At 45.8% G+C, this 20,713-nt stretch overlaps 1 protein-coding gene across 1 annotated transcript in view; it reads left to right on the top strand.

Annotated features, from left to right (window-relative positions):
• The window catches only part of cep89 (centrosomal protein 89), a gene marked incomplete at its 3' end in the record, with an annotated part of 45,184 nt that overhangs the window by 10,935 nt on the left and 13,536 nt on the right, over window positions 1-20,713 (top strand). The window contains exons 6-16 of the mRNA XM_079997932.1: window positions 1,295-1,343; window positions 1,426-1,475; window positions 3,710-3,821; window positions 8,520-8,705; window positions 9,044-9,180; window positions 9,878-9,961; window positions 10,107-10,210; window positions 10,360-10,451; window positions 15,472-15,610; window positions 15,768-15,977; window positions 17,550-17,691. Of these exons, the coding sequence (XP_079854058.1) occupies window positions 1,295-1,343; window positions 1,426-1,475; window positions 3,710-3,821; window positions 8,520-8,705; window positions 9,044-9,180; window positions 9,878-9,961; window positions 10,107-10,210; window positions 10,360-10,451; window positions 15,472-15,610; window positions 15,768-15,977; window positions 17,550-17,691 (1,305 nt within the window). The remainder of the gene's footprint in view (window positions 1-1,294; window positions 1,344-1,425; window positions 1,476-3,709; window positions 3,822-8,519; window positions 8,706-9,043; window positions 9,181-9,877; window positions 9,962-10,106; window positions 10,211-10,359; window positions 10,452-15,471; window positions 15,611-15,767; window positions 15,978-17,549; window positions 17,692-20,713) is intronic.

Raw genomic sequence — 20,713 nt, 5'->3', positions numbered from 1 at the left:
CGTCCACCGCTTCACTACCTCGTCATCACCAGATCCCGCGCGATCAGAGGCCTGTAAACAGGAAGCAGCGAGATCGCGGCGTGATCTGATTTCCCGAAAGCAGGGAGCGACACGGGCTTGTATCCGTTCTTGTAAGGAGTGTAACAATGGTCCAGAGTTCTGTCTCCCCTGGTGGCACACGTGATGTGTTGGTGGAAATTCGGCAGAACTTTTTTAAGGTTGGCCCTGTTAAAGTCCCCAGTCACCACCACAGCCGCGTCGGGATGTTTGTTTTGAAATCCGCACAACACATCGTACAGAACCGACAGAGCTGCGTCGGTGTCCGCTTGCTGTGGGATATAAACGGCTGTAATGATGACCGTGCTGAATTCCCTGGGGAGATAAAATGGACGGCATAGTATGGTCAGCTGTTCCAGGTTCGGCGAGCAGGAGTGGGAGAGGAATTTGGTGTTGTTGGCGTTACACCAGCGGTTGTTTACCATTAGGCAGACGCCTCCACCTTTGGATTTCCCCGACTCTCCCGTTCTGTCGCCGCGGAACACGGAGAAGGCCTCGGCTGGACGTATGGCTTCATCCGGCACCAGTGGGTTCAGCCATGTTTCCGTCAGGCAGAGGACGCAACAGTTCCTCGTGTCTCGCTGCAATTGAATCCTCGCTCGAAGTTCATCCATCTTGTTCTCCAGGGACTGGACGTTAGCAAGAAGGATGCTTGGCAGAGGTGGACGGTAAGGTTCTGTCCTCATTCTGACCCGAATGCCGCCTCGTTTACCTCGGTGCTTCCTCCGTGGGCCGGCTCGTGGAACAGCGACTCCATTTTTGTTGTAGTTGTTGTTGCGAGTGTTCCCGCGTAGGATTTCCGCCGGCCACTCTGCTCCCACGGATAAAAAGTCCCAAAGTTGTTCGTTTAGGGAAATTTTTATATCCATGAGTGCATCGCGGTCGTATGAGTTAATTGTTGATGTTTTTCTGGCGAACATTGTGATAAAAAAGGAAAAAAAATACTAAAGAGTGAGAAAGTAACCGGAGCGCCGGCGCAGGCGACCGCTAGGGGCGGCGCCACTATCACTAAGAACGCGGATAAACTAGTGAACTCCTTCTCTGGTGTTAAGATGTAGACACGACTTTCTGATTCAGGTGAATTGGAAAGCGCTCCGAGTCTGTGCCGGGTCGAGAGAGCAGGGAGTGGTGCTGCGTTCACGGTAACTTGAAAAACTGTCATTTTTGTGGCTGGCTACTACCACATGTATATTTCAGACCTGTGGAAAACACTGATGTTTTTCTGTGTCTCTGACAGGAATTTGGATCTGAGGCGGGACACAACGTGAAGCCAGATCCTCTGAACCGTAAGAAACAACACAAGCTGTTCTGATTATTTGCTTTATTGGGAGTTAAAATTCTCAGTTAAAATTAATGAATATTTTCCAGTATCTGGCAGTGTCTCAGTGTGGGACAGTGAAGAGGAGGAGGCCCACCAGGTGAGCTCTTCTCCTTCCTCCTGCTCTGCTTTTCCGTCCTCCGTCAACGTGCTGCTTCACTTTCACACTTCACTTCCTTTAACCTGATATAATAACCTGTTATATATATATTTTTTTTACCCTGTGCTATCAGCATGCTGCACATACAACACAAGAGTATTTATTCCATTGCATCTAGGACAGAGTTAGTCTGCAAGTGGAGTTGAAATTCTCAACCTGCAATGAAACTCTTTATTCTGTCTTTAATCATCAACAACTGCTGCAATAACTCTGTCCTGTGGACGACCTGTGGGACGAGCAGAGCACAGCTTTTTATTATAGAGATGCACCAACAATCCCCCTCTTTGGAGAACTATTTACCATGTTTGGGTCTATAAACAACTGATCACTACTCCAAGAGAGGAGAATCACCATGGGTGAGACAATTAAACATAGAAAAACAGAAACAAACAACACCATGTACATGGAAAAACACAACAATAGAAACAAACAACAACATCTACATAGAAAAACATAAACATAGAACCAAACAACATGTACATGGAAAAACATAACAATAGAAACAAACATGTACATGGAAAATCATTAACATAGAAACAAACATAAATTTGTACTCTCTCTCTCTCTCTCTCTCTCTCTCTCTCTCTCTCTCTCCAGGTGACTCAGGGGTCTCATTCTAACAGAAGCCTTCCCCCCCAAGGTATTGTTCTGTGTTCCGTCCATCTTTCTCTCTCTCTCTCTCTCTCTCTCCCTCTTTCTACCCCCCGCTCTCCCTATTTTGCTCTCCCTCTCTCTCAGCTACTGGTCTGCTGGGTCTGGAGAGAGGGAGAAACCATATTCATATACTGTATGTATCCCATGGATAATGTCTTTCATAGCACTGTGTATGTATTCACCAGACGATAGGCGCAATACCGCAGTTACATGATGTCACCGAGATATTGAGCTCATTACGGTCAACACCGGCAAATTATATTATTTATTTATTCATTATTTATTTATAATTATAATATTTATTTATTATTAGAATTTCTTTTGTATTTATTTGTTTTGCTGGTGAAAGTCACATGGTGATATGAAATATATAAACATAATAATCATTGCTTAGTAATCATCACTGAACGACTTCTGGTGAAAGGTTTCAGTTGCTCTGCTCGTCACTGAGAGGGACAATCCATTAAACACACGGGCGTTTCTTTTGTCCATCCATCCATTTTCCACCGCGGTGGCAGCATGAGCTCCAGGCCCCCTTCTCCCTGGCAACGTTTTCCAGTTCCTCCTGAGGGACCCTGAGGCGTTCCCAGACCAGCTGGGATATATAATCCCTCCAGCGCATTCTGAGTCTTCCCCGTGGTCTCCTACCAGTTGGACGTCCCTGGAAAACCTCCAAGGGAAGGCGCCCAGGAGGCATCCTGATCAGATGCCCGAACCACCTCAACTGGCTCTTTTCGACGCGAAGGAGCAGCGGCTCTACTCCGAGCTCCCTCCTGATGTCCGAGCTCCTCACCCTATCTCTAAGGCTGAGCCCAGCTACCCTACGGAGGAAACTCATTTTGGCCGCTTGTATTCGCAATCTCGTTCTTTCGGTCACTACCCAGAGCTCATGACCATAGGTGAGGGTTGGGACATAGATGGACTGGTAAATTGAGAGCTTTGCCTTCCGGCTCAGCTCCCTCTTTACCACAACGGTCCGGTACAACGCCCCCATCACTGCTGATGCCGCACCGATCCGCCTGTCCATCACATGTTCCATTTTCCTCTAATTCGTGAACAAGATCCCGAGATACTTGAACTCCCTCACTTGGGGCAGCAACCCGCTCCCGACCCGGAGGGAGTAATCCACCGTTTTCCGGCAGAGAACCATGGCCTCAGACTTGGAGGTGCTGACTCTCATCCTGACCGCTTCACACTCGGCTGCAAACCGCCCCAGTGCGTGCTGGAGGTCACGGCCTGATGAAGCCACCAAAACCACATCATCTGCAAAAAGCAGGGATGCAATTCTGAGGTTCCCAAACCGGACACTCTCCTCACCTCAGCTGCGCCCTTAGATCCTGGCCATGAATATCACAAACAGAATCGGGGACAAGGGGCAACCTTGGCGGAGTCCAACACCCACTGAGAACGTGTTTGACTTTGTGCTGAGAATGCGAACACGGCTTTCACTTTGGTTGTACAAGGCCCGGATGGCTCTTACCACAACGTACGAACGGCCCCGGTACCCCATACTCCCTCAGTACCACCCACAGGATCCCCTGAGAGACACGGTCAAAAGCCTTCCCCAGATCCACAAAACACATGTAGACTGGATGGGCAAACTCCCACAACCCCCACAGCAACCCTGCAAGGGTAAAGAGCTCCAAGAGGTCCACTGTTCCACGTCCAGGATGGAATCCGCATTGCTCCTCCTGAATCGGAGGTTCAACAATCGGCCGGAGCCTCCTTTCCAGCACCCTGGAGTAAACTTTCCCGGGGAGGCTGAGCAGTGTGATAGCCCTATAATTGGAGCACACCTTCCGGTCCCCCTTTTTAAAAATTGGAACCACCACCCTGGTCTGCCACTCCACAGGTACTGTAACCGAAATCCACGCAACACTGAAGAGGCGTGTGAGCCAAGACACCCCAACAATGTCCAGAGCCTTCAGCATCAGGGAAAATCTAGTCCACCCCCGGCGCCTTGCCACCGAGGAGATTTTTGACTGCCTCAATGACCTCTGCCAGGCATATGGACGAGACTTCCCCTGAGTCTTCAGACTCTGCCTCTTCCCCTGAGGACGTATTGATCGGGTTCAGGAGTCCCTCAATGTGCTCTTTTCACCGCCCTACAATATCCCCAGTCAGGGTCAGCAGTTCTCCTCCCCGGCTGAACACAGCTTGGGCCAAGCCCTGCTTCCCCTTTCTGAGTCGCCGAACAGTTTGCCAAAGCTTCCTTGAGACCAACTGAAAGTCCTTCTCCATAGCCTACCTAAACTCCTCCCACACCCGGGTTTTTGCTTCAGTGACCGCCGAAGCTGCAGCCCTTCTAGCCTGCCGGTACCTGTCTGCTGCCTCGGGAGACCCCTGGGCCAGCCAAGCCCGAAAGGCCTCCTTCTTCAGCTTGGCGGCTTCCTTCACCGCTGGTGTCCACCAACAGGTTCTTGGGTTACCGCCACGACAGGCACCGACTGCCTTTCAACCACAGCTCCTAGCAGCCGCCTCTGCAATGGAGGTTTTGAACATGACCCACTCGGATTCTATGTCCCCAACCTCCCCCGAGATGCACAAAAAATTCTTCCGGAGGTGGGAGTTGAAGACCTCGCAGAGAGGGGCATCCACCAGGCGGTCCCAGTTCACCCTCACTACACATTTGGGTTTACCAGGTCTGTCTGGCAGCCTCCCCCGCCATCTGATCCAACTCACCACTAGGTGGTGATCAGTTGACAGCTCTGCTCCTCTCTTCACCCGAGTGTCCATAGGTCCATAAGACATACGGCCGCAGATCTGATGACAGAACCACAAAGTCGATCATCGATCTTTGACCTAAGGTGGTCTGGTACCACGTACACTTATGAGCCACCCTATGCTCCAACATGATGTTATGGCGTTATGGCCACTCCAAGACTAGCACAGAAGTCCAATAACAAAGCACCACTCAGATTCAGATCAGGCAGGCCGTTCCTCCCAATCATCGCCTTCCAGGCTTCTCCATCGTTGCCCACGTGAGCGTTGAAGTCTCCCAGTAGAACTATAAAGTCCCTAGGCGGAGCGACCGAATACTCTGAACTGGTGTTCGGTACATAAGCACACACAACAGTCAGAGCTTTCCCCTTAGCAACTTGTAGTCGCATAGAGGCGAACCTCTCTTTCACTGAGGAGAACTCCAACACAGCGGTACTCAGCCCGGGGCTTGTGCGTATCCCCACACCTGCCCGGTGCCTCTCACCACGGGCAACTCTGGAAAAGGAGAGAGTCCAGCCGCTCTCCAGGAGTTTGGTCCCTGAGCCAGTGCTGTGCGTAGAGGTGAGCCCAACTATATCTAGTTGCTACCGCTCCACCTCCCGCATCAGCTCCGGCTCCTTCCCCGCCAGAGAGGTGACGTTCCACGTCCCTAGAACTAGTCAACAATGCCGAGGATCAGCAGGCCCAGGCCCCCGCCCTTGCCTGCCGCCCGGTTTCTTTTGTGTGTATCCCATTATTATTATTATACATTTTTTCTCGGGCTGTACCCGACTCAGAATTTGGTCAGTCCAATCGGATTCGGCTGTTCAATGCCAACATGAACAGGGTATGGCCGAATAGAGTTGTCCTCCTCAATATGTCATTGTAAACATAACTCTAAGATTTTAAATAATGGTGGTTCTGTGGTCCGATGGCTCCCTCTCTAATGGTGCCAGTGGTGCCCACGGTGCCAGCGATGGGGCACCCGTGATCAGTGCCAAAACAGCGTGTTTTTATTTTCAAAGTAGGTTATTTGATTTTACTCCGTTTCCTTATGTAAAAAAACAAGCACCGTGTGTGATTGGGACACGTTCTCCATCACTCTGTCACGTAATACCACTGTACTAACATAGTACAGTTTTATTTTTACGTTCTGTCTTTGTCACTCTTTCTCTTGTATAATTGATATTTGCATATACACTACTCACAAAAAGTTTGGGATATTTGGCTTTCGGGTGAAATTTATGGAAAATGTAAAAAGTTCATTCTACAGTGATATTATATCATGAAAGTAGAGCATTTAAGTAGAAGCATGCAATGGTGATTTCCTCATCTCAAACAATTTATTGAAACAAAAGCCAACAACAGTGGTGGGTTTACTACAACAACAAATGTCAATGTCTCAATAACTTGTCATGTGCCCTTGAGGATCAATTACAGCTTGACAAGGACGTCTCATGCTGTTCACAAGTCGACTTATTGTCTGCTGAGGCCTGGCCCCCCACTCTTCTTGAAGGGCGGCCCTCAGGTCATTGAGGTTCTGGGGTACAGAGTTACGAGCCTCTACACGGCCACTCAGCTCATCCCATAGGTTTTCTCTGGGATTCAGGTCTGGAGAAAGTGCAGGCCACTCCATTTGAGGTGCCCCAGTCTCCAGCAGCCGTTTCCTAATGATGCCACCTCCATGAGCTGGAGCATTGTCCTCCATGAAGATGAAATGAGGCCTGTGTTGTTCATGCAGGGGCACAATGACTGGCTGAATGATGTCATTCAGGTAGTATGGGCTTGTCACTGTACCATTCACAAAGTGTAGGGCAGTTCTGTATTGACTAGACACCTGCCCACACTGTAACACCACCACCACCAAAGGCTCGTCTGGTGACAACAGTGGCTGATGCGTAGCGCTCTCCTTGACGTCTCCATCATTTCTGCTCAACGTCAATTGACTTTCATCAGAGAACAGCACTGAGGCCCCTGGTCCCTCGTCCAGCGTCAATGCTCCCTGGCCCGTGCAAGACGATGATGCCTGTGCCTGGTGGTGTGGTCAGGTAGCCCTGCAGGTCGTCTAGCATGCAGACCACGCTGATGTAAACGGTTTCGAATGGTCTGACGTGACACTTGGGTGCCCCTCACCTCCCTTAAATGTGCCTGGAGTTGAGTGGCATCATCATGTGGTTCTGCAGGGGACTGTTCACAATGAAGCGCTCATCAGTGTGGGGTGTGACCAAAGGACGTCAACTTCTATGCCTTCTGTGACTCTTCCAGTCTGTATCTCTGTTGCAACCTGCTGATGACACTCTGTGACACTCTAAGCTCAGTGGCCACTTCCCTCTGAGAACATCCTGTTTGAAGCCTCGCAAGGCGAGGTGCTGTTGATCAGTTGTTAGGTGTCGTCTTGGTCTCATGATGTCAACATGTGAACAGCATGATGAAGAGGACTGTTTAAATACCAATTCTAATTGAAACAGGAAATGTATTGGTGGATTCATGGATCAAACACCTGTTGTAAATTTTGCTGTTCAGCTCCTTGTTAGAGAACAGCAAGTTGTGCAAAAAGTACTGAAACATTGAACAGTTGGACATGTTCATTCAAAAGTTTAGAGAACGTCAAATTAAGTTCACCTGTAAAGGTTATAGTGCATTTTAGGTTCATCCTGAAATTTCACCCGAAAGCCCAATATCCCTAACTTTTTGTGAGTAGTGTATACTGTGTGTATATATAAAGATTAAACCGCTCTGGCCTGCGCCCCGGAGGGAGGACAAGCTTCGATGGGATAAATGCGGAAAAGACATTTCACGGCCTCCATCTGCGTGTGTGCGTGTGTGTGTGTGTGTGTGTGTGTGTGTGTGTGTGTGTGTGTGACAATAAAGACAAGCTAAGACGAGTTAAAAAAAAATATATAATAATAATATATATATATATATATATATATATGTGTGTGTGTGTGTGTGTGTGTGTGTGTGTGTGTGTGTGTGTGTGACAATAAAGACAAGCTAAGACGAGTTAAAAAAAAAATATAATAATAATATATATATATATATATATATATATGTGTGTGTGTGTGTGTGTGTGTGTGTGTGTCAAGATTCAAGAGGTTTATTCATCACATACATATACATACTTTCATACATAGACATACTTTCATACATATACATACTTTCATACATATATGCAGTGAAATGTCAATGCAACGCACCCGGTGAGTCCCAAAGTTGTTCTTTTAGGGAAGTTTTTATATCCACGAGTGCATCGCAGCCGTAAGAGGTAACTGCTGACGCTTTTTTGGCGGAAAGTTGCAAAGTTGACCGGAGCGCCGGCGCAGGCGACTGCAAGGGGCGGTGCCACTGTCGCCTGAGAGAGAGAGAGAGAGAGAGAGAGAGAGAGAGAGAGAGAGAGAGAGAGAGAGAGAGAGAGAGAGAGAGAGAGAGAGAGAGAGAGAGAGAGAGAGAGAGAGAGAGAGAGAGAGAGAGAGAGAGAGAGAGAGAGAGAGAGAGAGAGAGAGAGAGAGAGAGAGAGAGAGAGAGATATATATATATATATGTGTGTGTGTGTGTGTGTGTGTGTGTGTATATATATGTATAATTTCATATAAAATAAATGCGGTTGCTGTGTTGTGTGTTTTGTTCCAGAGGCCAGCAGGGAGCTGGCGGAGTTGCAGCAGCAGATGATAAAATCTCTGACGGAGCAGAAGGAGGCTTTGGCTGCAGAGCGCCACCTGCTGGAGGAGAAATGTACGCAACACGAGCTGCAGCTTCTTGGCAACCAGGAGACTATCCAGCAACTGCAGCAGCAGCTCAGCAAGGCACCCCCTACAGGTGGAGAGGAGTAGTGCAGGAGGGAGGGAGGGAGTGTATCCTCTTATCAGCTGTTAAACAGACGCAGGTTACCAAGCAGGAGTGATGTTTTGAAATAATAATGATTTTGTTGTAAATCAATGAAAGAAGTGATATAATGACATCATAGAAGATAACAAAATGCTGCTGGAGTTGAATTCCCTGCATCTCACTGTGTGTAGCGGCCCCTGCAGGCAGGGCGTGGCATTCAGAGTCAGAGGGGACTTGTTGCCTTCTAACGCGGTGACAGGCGTGGTGTTTGTGTTTGGAGGCCTGTTCTCTGGAACTCACTCTGATTGGTTCAATCCGCTGCGATGCAGGGGTCCAGTGTGACCGGCTGTTTCCACAGCAACAGGAGCTGCTGGATGAGAACCAGAACCTGAAGTCCACGGTGCATCGGCTTAGTGTGGAGCTGAGCCACTTCCAGGCCCGGTCCAGACCGCTGCTCCAACTCCAGGTGAGCTTTCCTGACCTGAGGGTGTGGTCCTTCCAATGAAAGGACAAGTACAGAGGGGGGGGGGGGGTGTGTGTGTGTGTGTGTGTGTGTGTGTGTGTGTGTGTGTGTGTGTGTGATCTGAGCAATGAGTCTATTTGAGGGATGGAGAGATCTAGATAAATGAGTGCAGGCTGCCCGTGTGAACGCACACACACACACACACACACACACACACACACACACACAATTTATCAGGTTTAAACCTGATCAACCTACAAACTGCTAAACAACATAATGTAATTTTGTAACTTCATAGTTTTACTCTGAAACATTGTCAATTGTGAAGATGTCTGGATATAATATTTTGTCAAATCAAATCAGTCAAATCAATAAACTATTAATATTTGTCCTTCAATTAAAATCAGAGCTCAACATGATGAACCCAGAAAGGATCTTTTCTAAAATGGTACAATATCTCAGAAAAACATACTATTGATCAGAGTGTAGAGTTGTAACAGTAATAATGAAAATATGTCTGTCCACACATTTTGATGCATATTGATCCTATTCACCCCTACCCCTTGCTAACAGTGCCCCCTGTGTTCACGCCTGGTAACTGCACATGTACGATCTTCTACTTCTCTTCACTTCTCTACTCTTCCTCTCCTCCATCTCCCCTTCTCCCTCTCTCTCTCTCCCTCTCCTCCTCTCCTTCCAGGCGGACACCCAGTATTTACCTCCTCTGCTGCTGGCCTATGAAGACAGGATGAGGGAGAAGGACTCTGAGGTTCACACTGTGCAGGTGTGTGTGTGTCATCACATTTAATCAGATTCAGTCTCTCGATCCAATCTGATCAGATCTTTATTGATTGAGTGATTAGATCTGATTTCATCCTCTGGGAACCCCACATTGAGGACCCCTGCTCTAACACAGCTTGCTCTTGCAGGAGGAGGTGCAGCAGCTGCGGCGTCGCAAGGAGGAGGTGATGGAGGAGAACCAGAGGTTGCAGCAGGAGCTGGAGAGGAGGCCAGGAGTTAGCAGGAGCGAGTGGTGTGTGTGTGTGTGTGTGTGTGTGTGTGTGTGTGTGTGTGTGTGTGTGTGTGTGTGTGTGTGTGTGTGTGTGTGTGTGTGTGTGTGTGTGTGTGTGTGTGTGTGTGTGTGTGTGTGTGTGTGTGTTCTAACACAGTGTGTGTCCTCAGGGTTGCTCTGCAGCACCAGGCTTCTCTGGTTCTGAAGGAGAACCAGGTTCTGTCGGAGCAGCTGGAGCAGAGCAGAACCAGCCAGGAGGAAGGTACCTTGAGATAAGACAGAGGACTCATCTTGAGATAAGACAGAGGACTCATCTTGAGATAAGAAAGCAAACTCATCTTGAGATAAGAAAGAGGACTCATCTTGAGATAAGAAAGCAAACTCATCTTGAGATAAGACAGAGGACTCATCTTGAGATAAGAAAGCAAACTCATCTTGAGATAAGAAAGAGGACTCAGCTTGAGATAAGAGAGAGGACTCATCTCGAGATCAGAGAGAGGACTCATCTCGAGATGAGAGAGAGCCGAGCTTGAGATAAGAGAGAGGACTCATCTTGAGATAAGAGAGAGGATTTGGCTTGAGATAATAGAGAGAACTCAATTTGAGATAAGAGAGGATTCGTCTTGAGATAAGAATAGGACTCATCTTGAGATAAGAAAGAGGACTCATCTTGAGATAAGAGAGAGGACTCATCTTGAGATGAGAGAGAGCTGAGCTTGAGATAAGAAAGGACTCATCTTGAGATACGAGAGAGGACTCATCTTGAGATGAGAGAGAGCTGAGCTTGAGATAAGAAAGGACTCATCTTGAGATACGAGAGAGGACAAATCTTGAGATAAGAGAAAGGACTCATTTTGAGATGAGAGGGAGGACTCATCTTGAGATAAGCGAGGATTCACTTTGAGATAGGAGAGATGACTCATCTGGAGATAAGAGAGAGGACTCAGCTTGAGATAAGACAGAGGACTCTTCTTGAAATATCCGAGAGGACTCATCTTGAGATAAGAGAGATCTCATCTTGGGATTAGAGAGGACTGAGCTTGAGATAAGAGAGATGACTCATCTAGAGATAAGAGAGATGACTCATCTGGAGATAAGAGAGAGGACTCAGCTTGAGATAAGACAGAGGACTCTTCTTGAAATATCCGAGAGGACTCATCTTGAGATAAGAGAGATCTCATCTTGGGATTAGAGAGGACTGAGCTTGAGATAAGAGAGATGACTCGTCTAGAGATAAGAGAGATGACTCATCTAGAGATAAGACAGAGGACTCATCTTGAGATAAGACAGAGGACTTATCTTGAGATAAGACAGAGGACTTATCTTGAGATAAGAAAGCGGACTCAGCTTGAGATAAGAAAGCAGACTCAGCTTGAGATGAGAGAGAGCCGAGCTTGAGATAAGAGAGAGGACTCATCTTGAGATAAGAGAGAGGATTTAGCTTGAGATAATAGAGAGGACTCACCTTGGGATGAGAGACAGAACTCACCTTGAGATAAGAAAGCGGACTCATCTTGAGATAAGAAAGCGGACTCATCTTGAGATAAGAAAAGGACTCATCTTGAGATAAGAAAGAGGACTCATCTTGAAATAAGAGAGAGGACTCATCTTGAGATGAGAGAGAGCTGAGCTTGAGATAAGAAAGGACTCATCTTGAGATGAGAGAGAGGACTCATCTTGAGATAAGCGAGGATTCACTTTGAGATAAGAGAGAGATCTCATCTTGGGATAAGAGAGGACTCACCTTGAGATAGGAGAGATGACTCATCTGGAGATAAGAGAGAGGACTCAGCTTGAGATAAGAGAGAGGACTCAGCTTTAGATAAGAGAGAAGATTCAGCTTGAGATAAGACAGAGGACTCATCTTGAAATATCCGAGAGAACTCATCTTGAAATAACCGAGAGGACTCATCTTGAGATAAGAGAGAGGACTCATCTTGAGATAAGACAGAGGACTCATCTTGAGATAAGACAAAGGACTTATCTTGAGATAAGACAGAGGACTTATCTTGAGATAAGAAAGCGGACTCAGCTTGAGATAAGAAAGCGGACTCAGCTTGAGATGAGAGAGAGCTGAGCTTGAGATAAGAGAGAGGACTCATCTTGAGATAAGAGAGAGGATTTAGCTTGAGATAATAGAGAGGACTCACCTTGGGATGAGAGAGAGAACTCATCTTGAGATAAGAAAGCGGACTCATCTTGAGATAAGAAAGCGGACTCATCTTGAGATAAGAAAGAGGACTCATCTTGAGATAAGAAAGAGGACTCATCTTGAAATAAGAGAGAGGACTCATCTTGAGATGAGAGAGAGCTGAGCTTGAGATAAGAAAGGACTCATCTTGAGATACGAGAGAGGACAAATCTTGAGATAAGCGAGGATTCACTTTGAGATAAGAGAGAGATCTCATCTTGGGATAAAAAAGGACTCACCTTGAGATAAGAGAGAGGACTCAGCTTGAGATAAAAGAGAGGACTCAGCTTGAGATAAGACAGAGGACTCATCTTGAAATATCCGAGAGGACTCATCTTGAGATAAGAGAGAGGACTCATCTTGAGATAAGCGAGGATTCACTTTGGGATAAGAGAGATCTCATCTTTGGATAAGAGAGGACTGAGCTTGAGATAGGAGAGATGACTCATCTGGAGATAAGAGAGAGGATTGAGCTTGAGATAAGAGAGAGAACTCAATTTGAGATAAGAGAGGATTCGTCTTGAGATAAGAGAGACGACTCACCTTGAGATAAGAGAGGATTCCTCTTGAGATAAGAGAGATGACTCCTCTTGAGATAAGAGAGAAGACTGAGCTTGAGATAAGAGAGAGGACTCACCTTGAGATAAGAGAGAAGACTCACCTTGAGATGAGAGAGAGAACTCACCTTGAGATAAGAGAGATGACTCAGCTTGAGATAAGAAAGAGGACTCATCTTGAGATGAAAGAGGGATCTCATCTTAAAATAAGAGAGAGGACTTGGCTTGAGATAAGAGAAGATTCAGCTTGAGATAAGACAGAGGACTCATCTTGAAATATCAGAGATGACTCATCTGGAGATAAGAGAGGACTCAGCTTGAGATAAGAAAGAGGACTCATCTTGAGATGAGAGAGCACTCAGCTTCAGATAAGAGAGGACTCATCTTGAGATGAGAGGACTCAGCTTGAGATAAGAAAGAGGACTCATCTTGAGATGAGAGAGGGATCTCATCTTAAGATAAGAGAGAGGACTCGGCTTGAGATAAGTGAGAGGACTCAGCTTGAGATAAGAGAGAGGACTCATCTTGAAATATCGGAGAGGATTCATCTGGAGATAAGAGAGAGGACTCACCTTCAGATAAGAGAGGACTCACCTTGAGATCAGAAAGAGGACTCATCTTGAGATGAGAGAGGACTCGGCTTGAGATAAGAGACAGGACTCAGTTTGAGATAAGACAGAGGACTCATCTTGAAATATCCGAGGGGACTCATCTTGGAATATCCGAGAGGACTCATCTTGAGATAAGAGAGAGGACTCATCGTGAGATAAGAGAGGACTCAGCTTGAGATAAGAAAGAGGACTCATCTTGAGATGAGAGGACTCAGCTTGAGATAAGAAAGAGGACTCATCTTGAGATGAGAGGACTCAGCTTGAGATAAGAAAGAGGACTCATCTTGAGATGAGAGAGGGATCTCATCTTAAGATAAGAGAGAGGACTCAGCTTGAGATAAGTGAGAGGACTCGGCTTGGGATAAGAGAAGATTCAGCTTGAGATAAGACAGAGGACTCATCTTGAAATATCAGAGATGACTCATCTGGAGATAAGAGAGGACTCAGCTTGAGATAAGAAAGAGGACTCATCTTGAGATGAGAGAGCACTCAGCTTCAGATAAGAGAGGACTCATCTTGAGATGAGAGGACTCAGCTTGAGATAAGAAAGAGGACTAATCTTGAGATGAGAGAGGACTCGGCTTGAGATAAGAGACAGGACTCAGTTTGAGATAAGACAGAGGACTCATCTTGAAATATCCGAGGGGACTCATCTTGGAATATCCGAGAGGACTCATCTTGAGATAAGAGAGAGGACTCATCGTGAGATAAGAGAGGACTCAGCTTGAGATAAGAAAGAGGACTCATCTTGAGATGAGAGGACTCAGCTTGAGATAAGAAAGAGGACTCATCTTGAGATGAGAGGACTCAGCTTGAGATAAGAAAGAGGACTCATCTTGAGATGAGAGAGGGATCTCATCTTAAGATAAGAGAGAGGACTCAGCTTGAGATAAGTGAGAGGACTCGGCTTGGGATAAGAGAAGATTCAGCTTGAGATAAGACAGAGGACTCATCTTGAAATATCAGAGATGACTCATCTGGAGATAAGAGAGGACTCAGCTTGAGATAAGAAAGAGGACTCATCTTGAGATGAGAGAGCACTCAGCTTCAGATAAGAGAGGACTCATCTTGAGATGAGAGGACTCAGCTTGAGATAAGAAAGAGGACTCATCTTGAGATGAGAGAGGGATCTCATCTTAAGATAAGAGAGAGGACTGGGCTTGAGATAAGTGAGAGGACTCAGCTTGAGATAAGAGAGAGGACTCATCTTGAAATATCGGAGAGGATTCATCTGGAGACAAGAGAGAGGACTCACCTTCAGATAAGAGAGGACTCATCTTGAGATAAGAGAGAGGACTCATCGTGAGATAAGAGAGGACTCAGCTTGAGATAAGATAGAGGACTCAGCTTGAGATAAGAAAGAGATCTCATTCTGAGATAAGAGAGGACTCAGCTTGAGATAAGAAAGAGGACTCATCTTGAGATGAGAGAGGACTCATCTTGAGAAAAGAGAGAGGACTCATCTTGAGATAAGAGAGAGGACTCAGCTTGAGATAAGAGAGAGGACTCGTCTTGAGATAAGAGAGAGGACTCATCTTGAGAGAAGGGAAGACTCACTTTGAGATAAGAGAGGATTCCTCTTGAGATAAGAGAGGATTCCTCTTGAGATAAGAGAGAGGACTGAGATTGAGATAAGAGAGAGGACACACAAAGAAAGACGACGAGCCCACAGTCCAAAAAATGCAGTATCACCTTGCTTATGTTTTAGGGGCAGCGGCTCAGGAGGTAGGCAGCTGAACTGTCATGGCAAGACACTGAACCTCTACCTGCTCCCTGGGCTGGCTACGTAGCAGCCACTACTCCTAGATCAGATACTCGGGTGGTCAATGCAGAGGACTAGTTTCCCCCAGAGGGATTCCTAAACTCTACCTAAAAAGAATGGACTTTCCTTTCTCACCTCCCCTTCTCTCCCCCTCTCTGTAGTGACCCGTCTGACCAAGCAGCTGATGTTGATGGAGGAGGAGTTGGAGCTGAGACGGGTGGAGTTCAGGACTCTGCGGAGCAGCGTGGAGGAGGCAGTCACCTGGGATGAGCATTGCGCTGTCACTGGCAAACTCCGGCGGTACGAAGCCAACTGTAACCAAGAAAACAACATCCCAATACACCGTTACCACAGCAGCAACACTGTCAACACGGCAACAATAACAATAACCACACTGTTGCCAAGGAAACAACAATAGCATCATGTTAACCCTCACATCACCCTGTGGGTTCTGCAGCCGCCTGGAGCAGCAGGAGAACAGGGATCTGCAGGAGTTTGAGGTGCTGCGCCACCGAGGGACCCGCCTGGAGGAGCAGAAGAAGAGTTTGGAGGAGCAGAAGAAGATTCTGGAGGAGCAGAAGAAGAGTCTGGAGGAGCAGAACGCCTCACTGAGCCAAAACGTTAGGAGTCTGGACTCTAAGCTGCAGGTTTCCAATCACAACTTCAGGTCAGACTCCAACACTACAGCCCTGGTCATCATCAGATCAATATAATTTCTTATTTCTGATACATTTTTGGGGAAATCCCATTTTTAAATTTGAACAAAACAATTGTCTATTTACTGAGCTCCATGAAGTTAAAGTTCCTAAAGATGTGATCCACAAAGTACAATCCTCAAAATAAGCATCTCTGAACCAGAGGTCGCATTACCGGCTTTAGGCCGGTAATTAAGAAAAAAGTGCTGAAGATAAGACAGAGAGATGGAGCCGAGCTGATGTTGACATTTTGGTTTCATACAAGTAGGAAACTGGAAAATAAATCTAAATGTAGAATAAAAACACTGGGTTAGGGTCACACCGTCCGCATTGGGGCTTCTGTGCACCTGGCGTTTGCGGGCTTGTCAGCTCAAAATGGACTGGCTGCCGTGGGTGCACCAAACATTTCAAAGCTCTCTGCCTTTCCATATTAAATATTTGTTATTTTTGCAGTTTTTCCTACCACGTCACCCAAGTGGCCTTTTCAGGGCCCTCCGGCACAGAGACAGATGACGATGTTGTAGACATCAGTTCATAGTCGAGAGGAGGCTAGGTGGAACAAGCCAGGAGCAGATTGAACAGGTCATGACAGGGCTGCTATCCTGACTGTGTGTGAGGATGGGGGTTTTAACCTGCTGCTTGTTAGACCAACCAATGAGCAAGGTATGGCGCCACTCTGACCCAAACACCTAGATCCATGTCAGGTGTGGCTGATCAAACTACACCATATACCCCCGACACACCTAAATGGTGTAGCTGTCTACTTCGCCAAATAAATTACCTCTTGAAAAAATTACATAAATAATCTTGCCATTCATCTCTTAAAATAAAGATTTGTCCTTATTGAAGAAACATGAAATGAGGTGTCCCTTATTTTATCGATAATTCAAGTGGCGTTTTTCATTTAATGATTGCTAAATAATGAACATAACGCAGGTGTGACCGTACCATGAGCGTCTCTCTGCAGCGCTCTCTCTGTCCTGTCTCCCCCATGTGATGTCATGTTCCAGTTTGCGGGCAATGTCAGATTTGTATGTCGGCGTAGCTTACTGCATTACAAAATGAGTCCAGCTGTAATTATAAGTAAAAAAAAAATAGTAATTCTTAAATCGAATTGCTGCATAATTTCCCCACATTAATTATGTTAGAAATGACTGATCTGTCGCAAGATCACACTCTACTATCGATGATTGATAGGAGCAGCAGCAAAATTAGCTTTAGGATGTATTTTATCTTCATATAGTTTTGTTTTCAAATAGTTTTTTCAAGATGGACACTCAACAAATCCAGTCGGAATTGCAGTTCCTGGTTTGTTTTGATCATGTTATGATTGACTAGAGCGCCCTCTAGTGGTGGAAAACACTTCAGTCATAATTATCTGTGTATTGGTTTTGTTTTTTAACTTCACAAGTATTTATTTTCTTTATCAATTTTTACTTAAACGAATAAAAGGTCGTAATGATATCAGTTTCACCATTGCAGCATTGTTGTTGAAATGCATTCTGGGATATTCAGTATAGATGTCTCCCCCCCGCCCTTTTCAGAAAGTACGAAAGAATGGTGGAGGAGTTGAGGCGGCAGGTGGAGGTGTTTGTGGAGAAGGAGGCGCAGACGGAGCTTCTCCTGTCCAAGCTGGTGGCTGTAGCTGAGAGGAGCGTGGTGGAGAGAGACCAGCTGGCCCACTGGGTATTATAATATTATATTATTATATTATTATATTACACACTTATTACATATGGTTCACACTCATCAACTAGATTACACTTATTAAAGATCATAAACTCAATACATATTTTGGCAGTCATTATATACAGTATACAGTATATTAATTCCATTAAGTACAGTGTTTCTCATACATTGATTTTTTTGTCGCACCAGCCACAATATTAACATTTACATTTTAATTTTCTTTTATATTTAAAATTGGTGAAATCATATTTCATTATAGAGCTGCGCACAGCACATTGATTCGGTCAGTGCCTCCTAGCCCCATCCATCTGTGAATAGCCTCTTCTCTCCATGCACACTTTGAATCAAACCATCATCATTTGTGGGAAGTTTTATGAATAGCCAGGATCAAATGTATTTATTTATTTATTTTTTTACAAAAATAAGAATAATGAAAAAATAGCCTTGAATCGATTCACCTGGCATGATGATCATGCATTAAAGCCCTCGATAATAATATGATATCATTGATCAAAAATGCGAATACGTTTTGGGTCCTCTGTATATCCTCTGAGGGAGCGATCTGTCTCCCTGTCCATGCGTCATGGTAACATTAGAGAGGGAGCTGTTCGTCTAAACAGAGAAAATGAAAACATTGTGTTTTTATTTGAGGTGTATTTTATTTTACTCTACCTCTCCTCCTCCCTCAATTTGCAAAGTTGCTGAATCTTTACAATATGAAAATTGCAAATCAACAGATTAGAGCCTACTGTACATACATATAGTAGTATACAGTATATATAGTATTACACATACATATAGTACTACACATACATGTATGTATGTGTGTGTATGTATGTATGTATATATATATATATATATATTTATATATATATATATATATATATATATATATATATACACTACTATACATACATATATATAGTACTACACATACACTACTACACATACAGTAGGAGCCACTTGGAGAGGGCAGCTAGGACATGACAGTGCCCAGGCAGATCCGTGATTGGGGCGCGGCTGACCCATGCAGGGTCTCTGCTGGGTCCGTGCTTGGATCTTGCCTGTAATGATATCCCCCTCAATAACGTAATTTAGTGCCGCCGCCTGGGAATTCCCCCAGGCTGCGTTTGTGGAAAAGCAGCTGCAATGCTTTTTCTGTCCACTGGGGGGGAGCAGTGGTTCAAAACGTAAAGCAACTAGCGCATACGGGATAATATTGCGTTTCTTTAATGAAAAATATACATGTTTATTTATATACATATACATTTGGATGGAACATATGTTCTTTACATCTAAAAGAATCAATACATGAATCTCTGATTTTTAATTTGAAATCATATTAATCTGAAATAATGAATGAATCAGTGTTTTTTTTTTTATGTAGATGTATTTTATTGAATGAAACTAATGAAAACACTGTGTAACCCTGTGTAACAGTTTTTTAAATATACAGAAAAATAAATGTGAAATATTGCAACATATATACTCACAAAACTTAATGTATTGCAAAACTCCCCATATCGTGCGTTTTCGCACCGCAGGAACTTTTTTATGTGGCACGGTGGCGCAGTGCATTGCACTGCTGCCTCACAGCAAGAAGGTCCTGGGTTCGATTCCCGCCTGGGGCGCTGTTGGCACCGTGCTCCGGCGGGTTATCTCCCAAATAGGAGCCTTTCTGTGTGGAGTTTGCATGTTCTCCCCGTGCTCACATGGGGTTTCCTCCACCTCACGTCAGTAAGGACCCATCATGGTCTGACCAGCGATGGACACTTATCACCTGGTCCCCGGGCGCGTCCACGTACGCTGCCCACTGCTCCTGGCTGTGCCCCCAGAGGAAGCACAAGCCAGGATGGGTCAAAAGCAGAGAATCCATTTCACCGGCACCATCAAAGCATGTGCATGTGTGTGTGTGTGCAAGCATGTGTTGTAGTGTGGTGTGTTGCGTGATAAATAAAGTCTGTTTCTTCTTTCTTCTTCTTATCATTCTAAGGACTTTTTGGAGGAACCTTCCCTTGTATTGTGTCTGCAGGAACTGTAGGAACGATTGTTGTTCTTAGAACTCTCTTTAGAGCAACAAATTAATAGTAGTAATAGACACTTGGTGGCAACCAAGAACTGTTTGGCGACGGCTGGAAAAACAGCACCAGGGTAAGGAAGGCTAGCAACCCCAACCTGTCTTACGTGAGGGAGAAACCCAAATTGCTACGAAGAAGCCTTCTGAAGTATACCCCCAAGGGAGCCCGAGAGGGAGGGAGAATGAGAAACCTACCAGGACGGACTCAATGGTATCAACCCATGCAAACGGAATATCGACAATGAGCGCAAGTTGCATCTGCGGAAAAGTATGCAAGAACCCGTGTGGCCTAAAAATACATCAGGCCAGGATGAAGTGCAGAGAGCAAGAGAGCGAGCTGCAGTGCATAGGATCTGATCCTGGTGAAACGCAGGAGGAGCCCAGCCAGGAATCACCCCACAGAGCCCAGTCCCTCCAAGCAGTAGAGCGTCTGGGCACAGTTTTCTGCTGATGTGAGCCAGATTGTAGGGAGGCAGATCGGCGAATTGGAACTATGTTGGCTATCATAGTCAGCTAGGCTGCCGAGAGGTTTGGCCACATCGAGAGAGGAAACACCAAGCCAGCCTATACGATGAACCATAGAGCCACCAAGATACACCAGCTGAATCAAGAGCTCCAGAGTCTACAACAACAGTACAAGAAAGCTGGTGAAGAGGAAAAACAACCACTTGCTGAGCTACGCAACATCTTGAGGAAGCAGCTCATGACCCTGCGCAGGGCAGAGTGGCACCGGAGACGGGTGAAAAAAAGGGCAAGGAAGCGTGCTGCTTTTTATTTCCAATTCTTTCTCTTTCACCAAGAAGCTCCTAGGGAGCGCAGTGGTAGCGCAGTGGTAGCCTCACGTGTTCAGCAGACAATGTGAACTCATTTCTGCACAATACCTTGAGTGACCCAGAGAGAGACCAGGAGCTGGAACCACACATCTCCCTCATAAGCCCACAA

This window comes from Zeus faber (assembly GCF_960531495.2).
Source record: "Zeus faber genome assembly, chromosome: 3".
NCBI classification, from domain to species: domain Eukaryota; kingdom Metazoa; phylum Chordata; class Actinopteri; order Zeiformes; family Zeidae; genus Zeus; species Zeus faber.
Note: the sequence above shows the minus strand (reverse complement) of the source record. Positions and strands in the feature narration are given on the sequence as shown.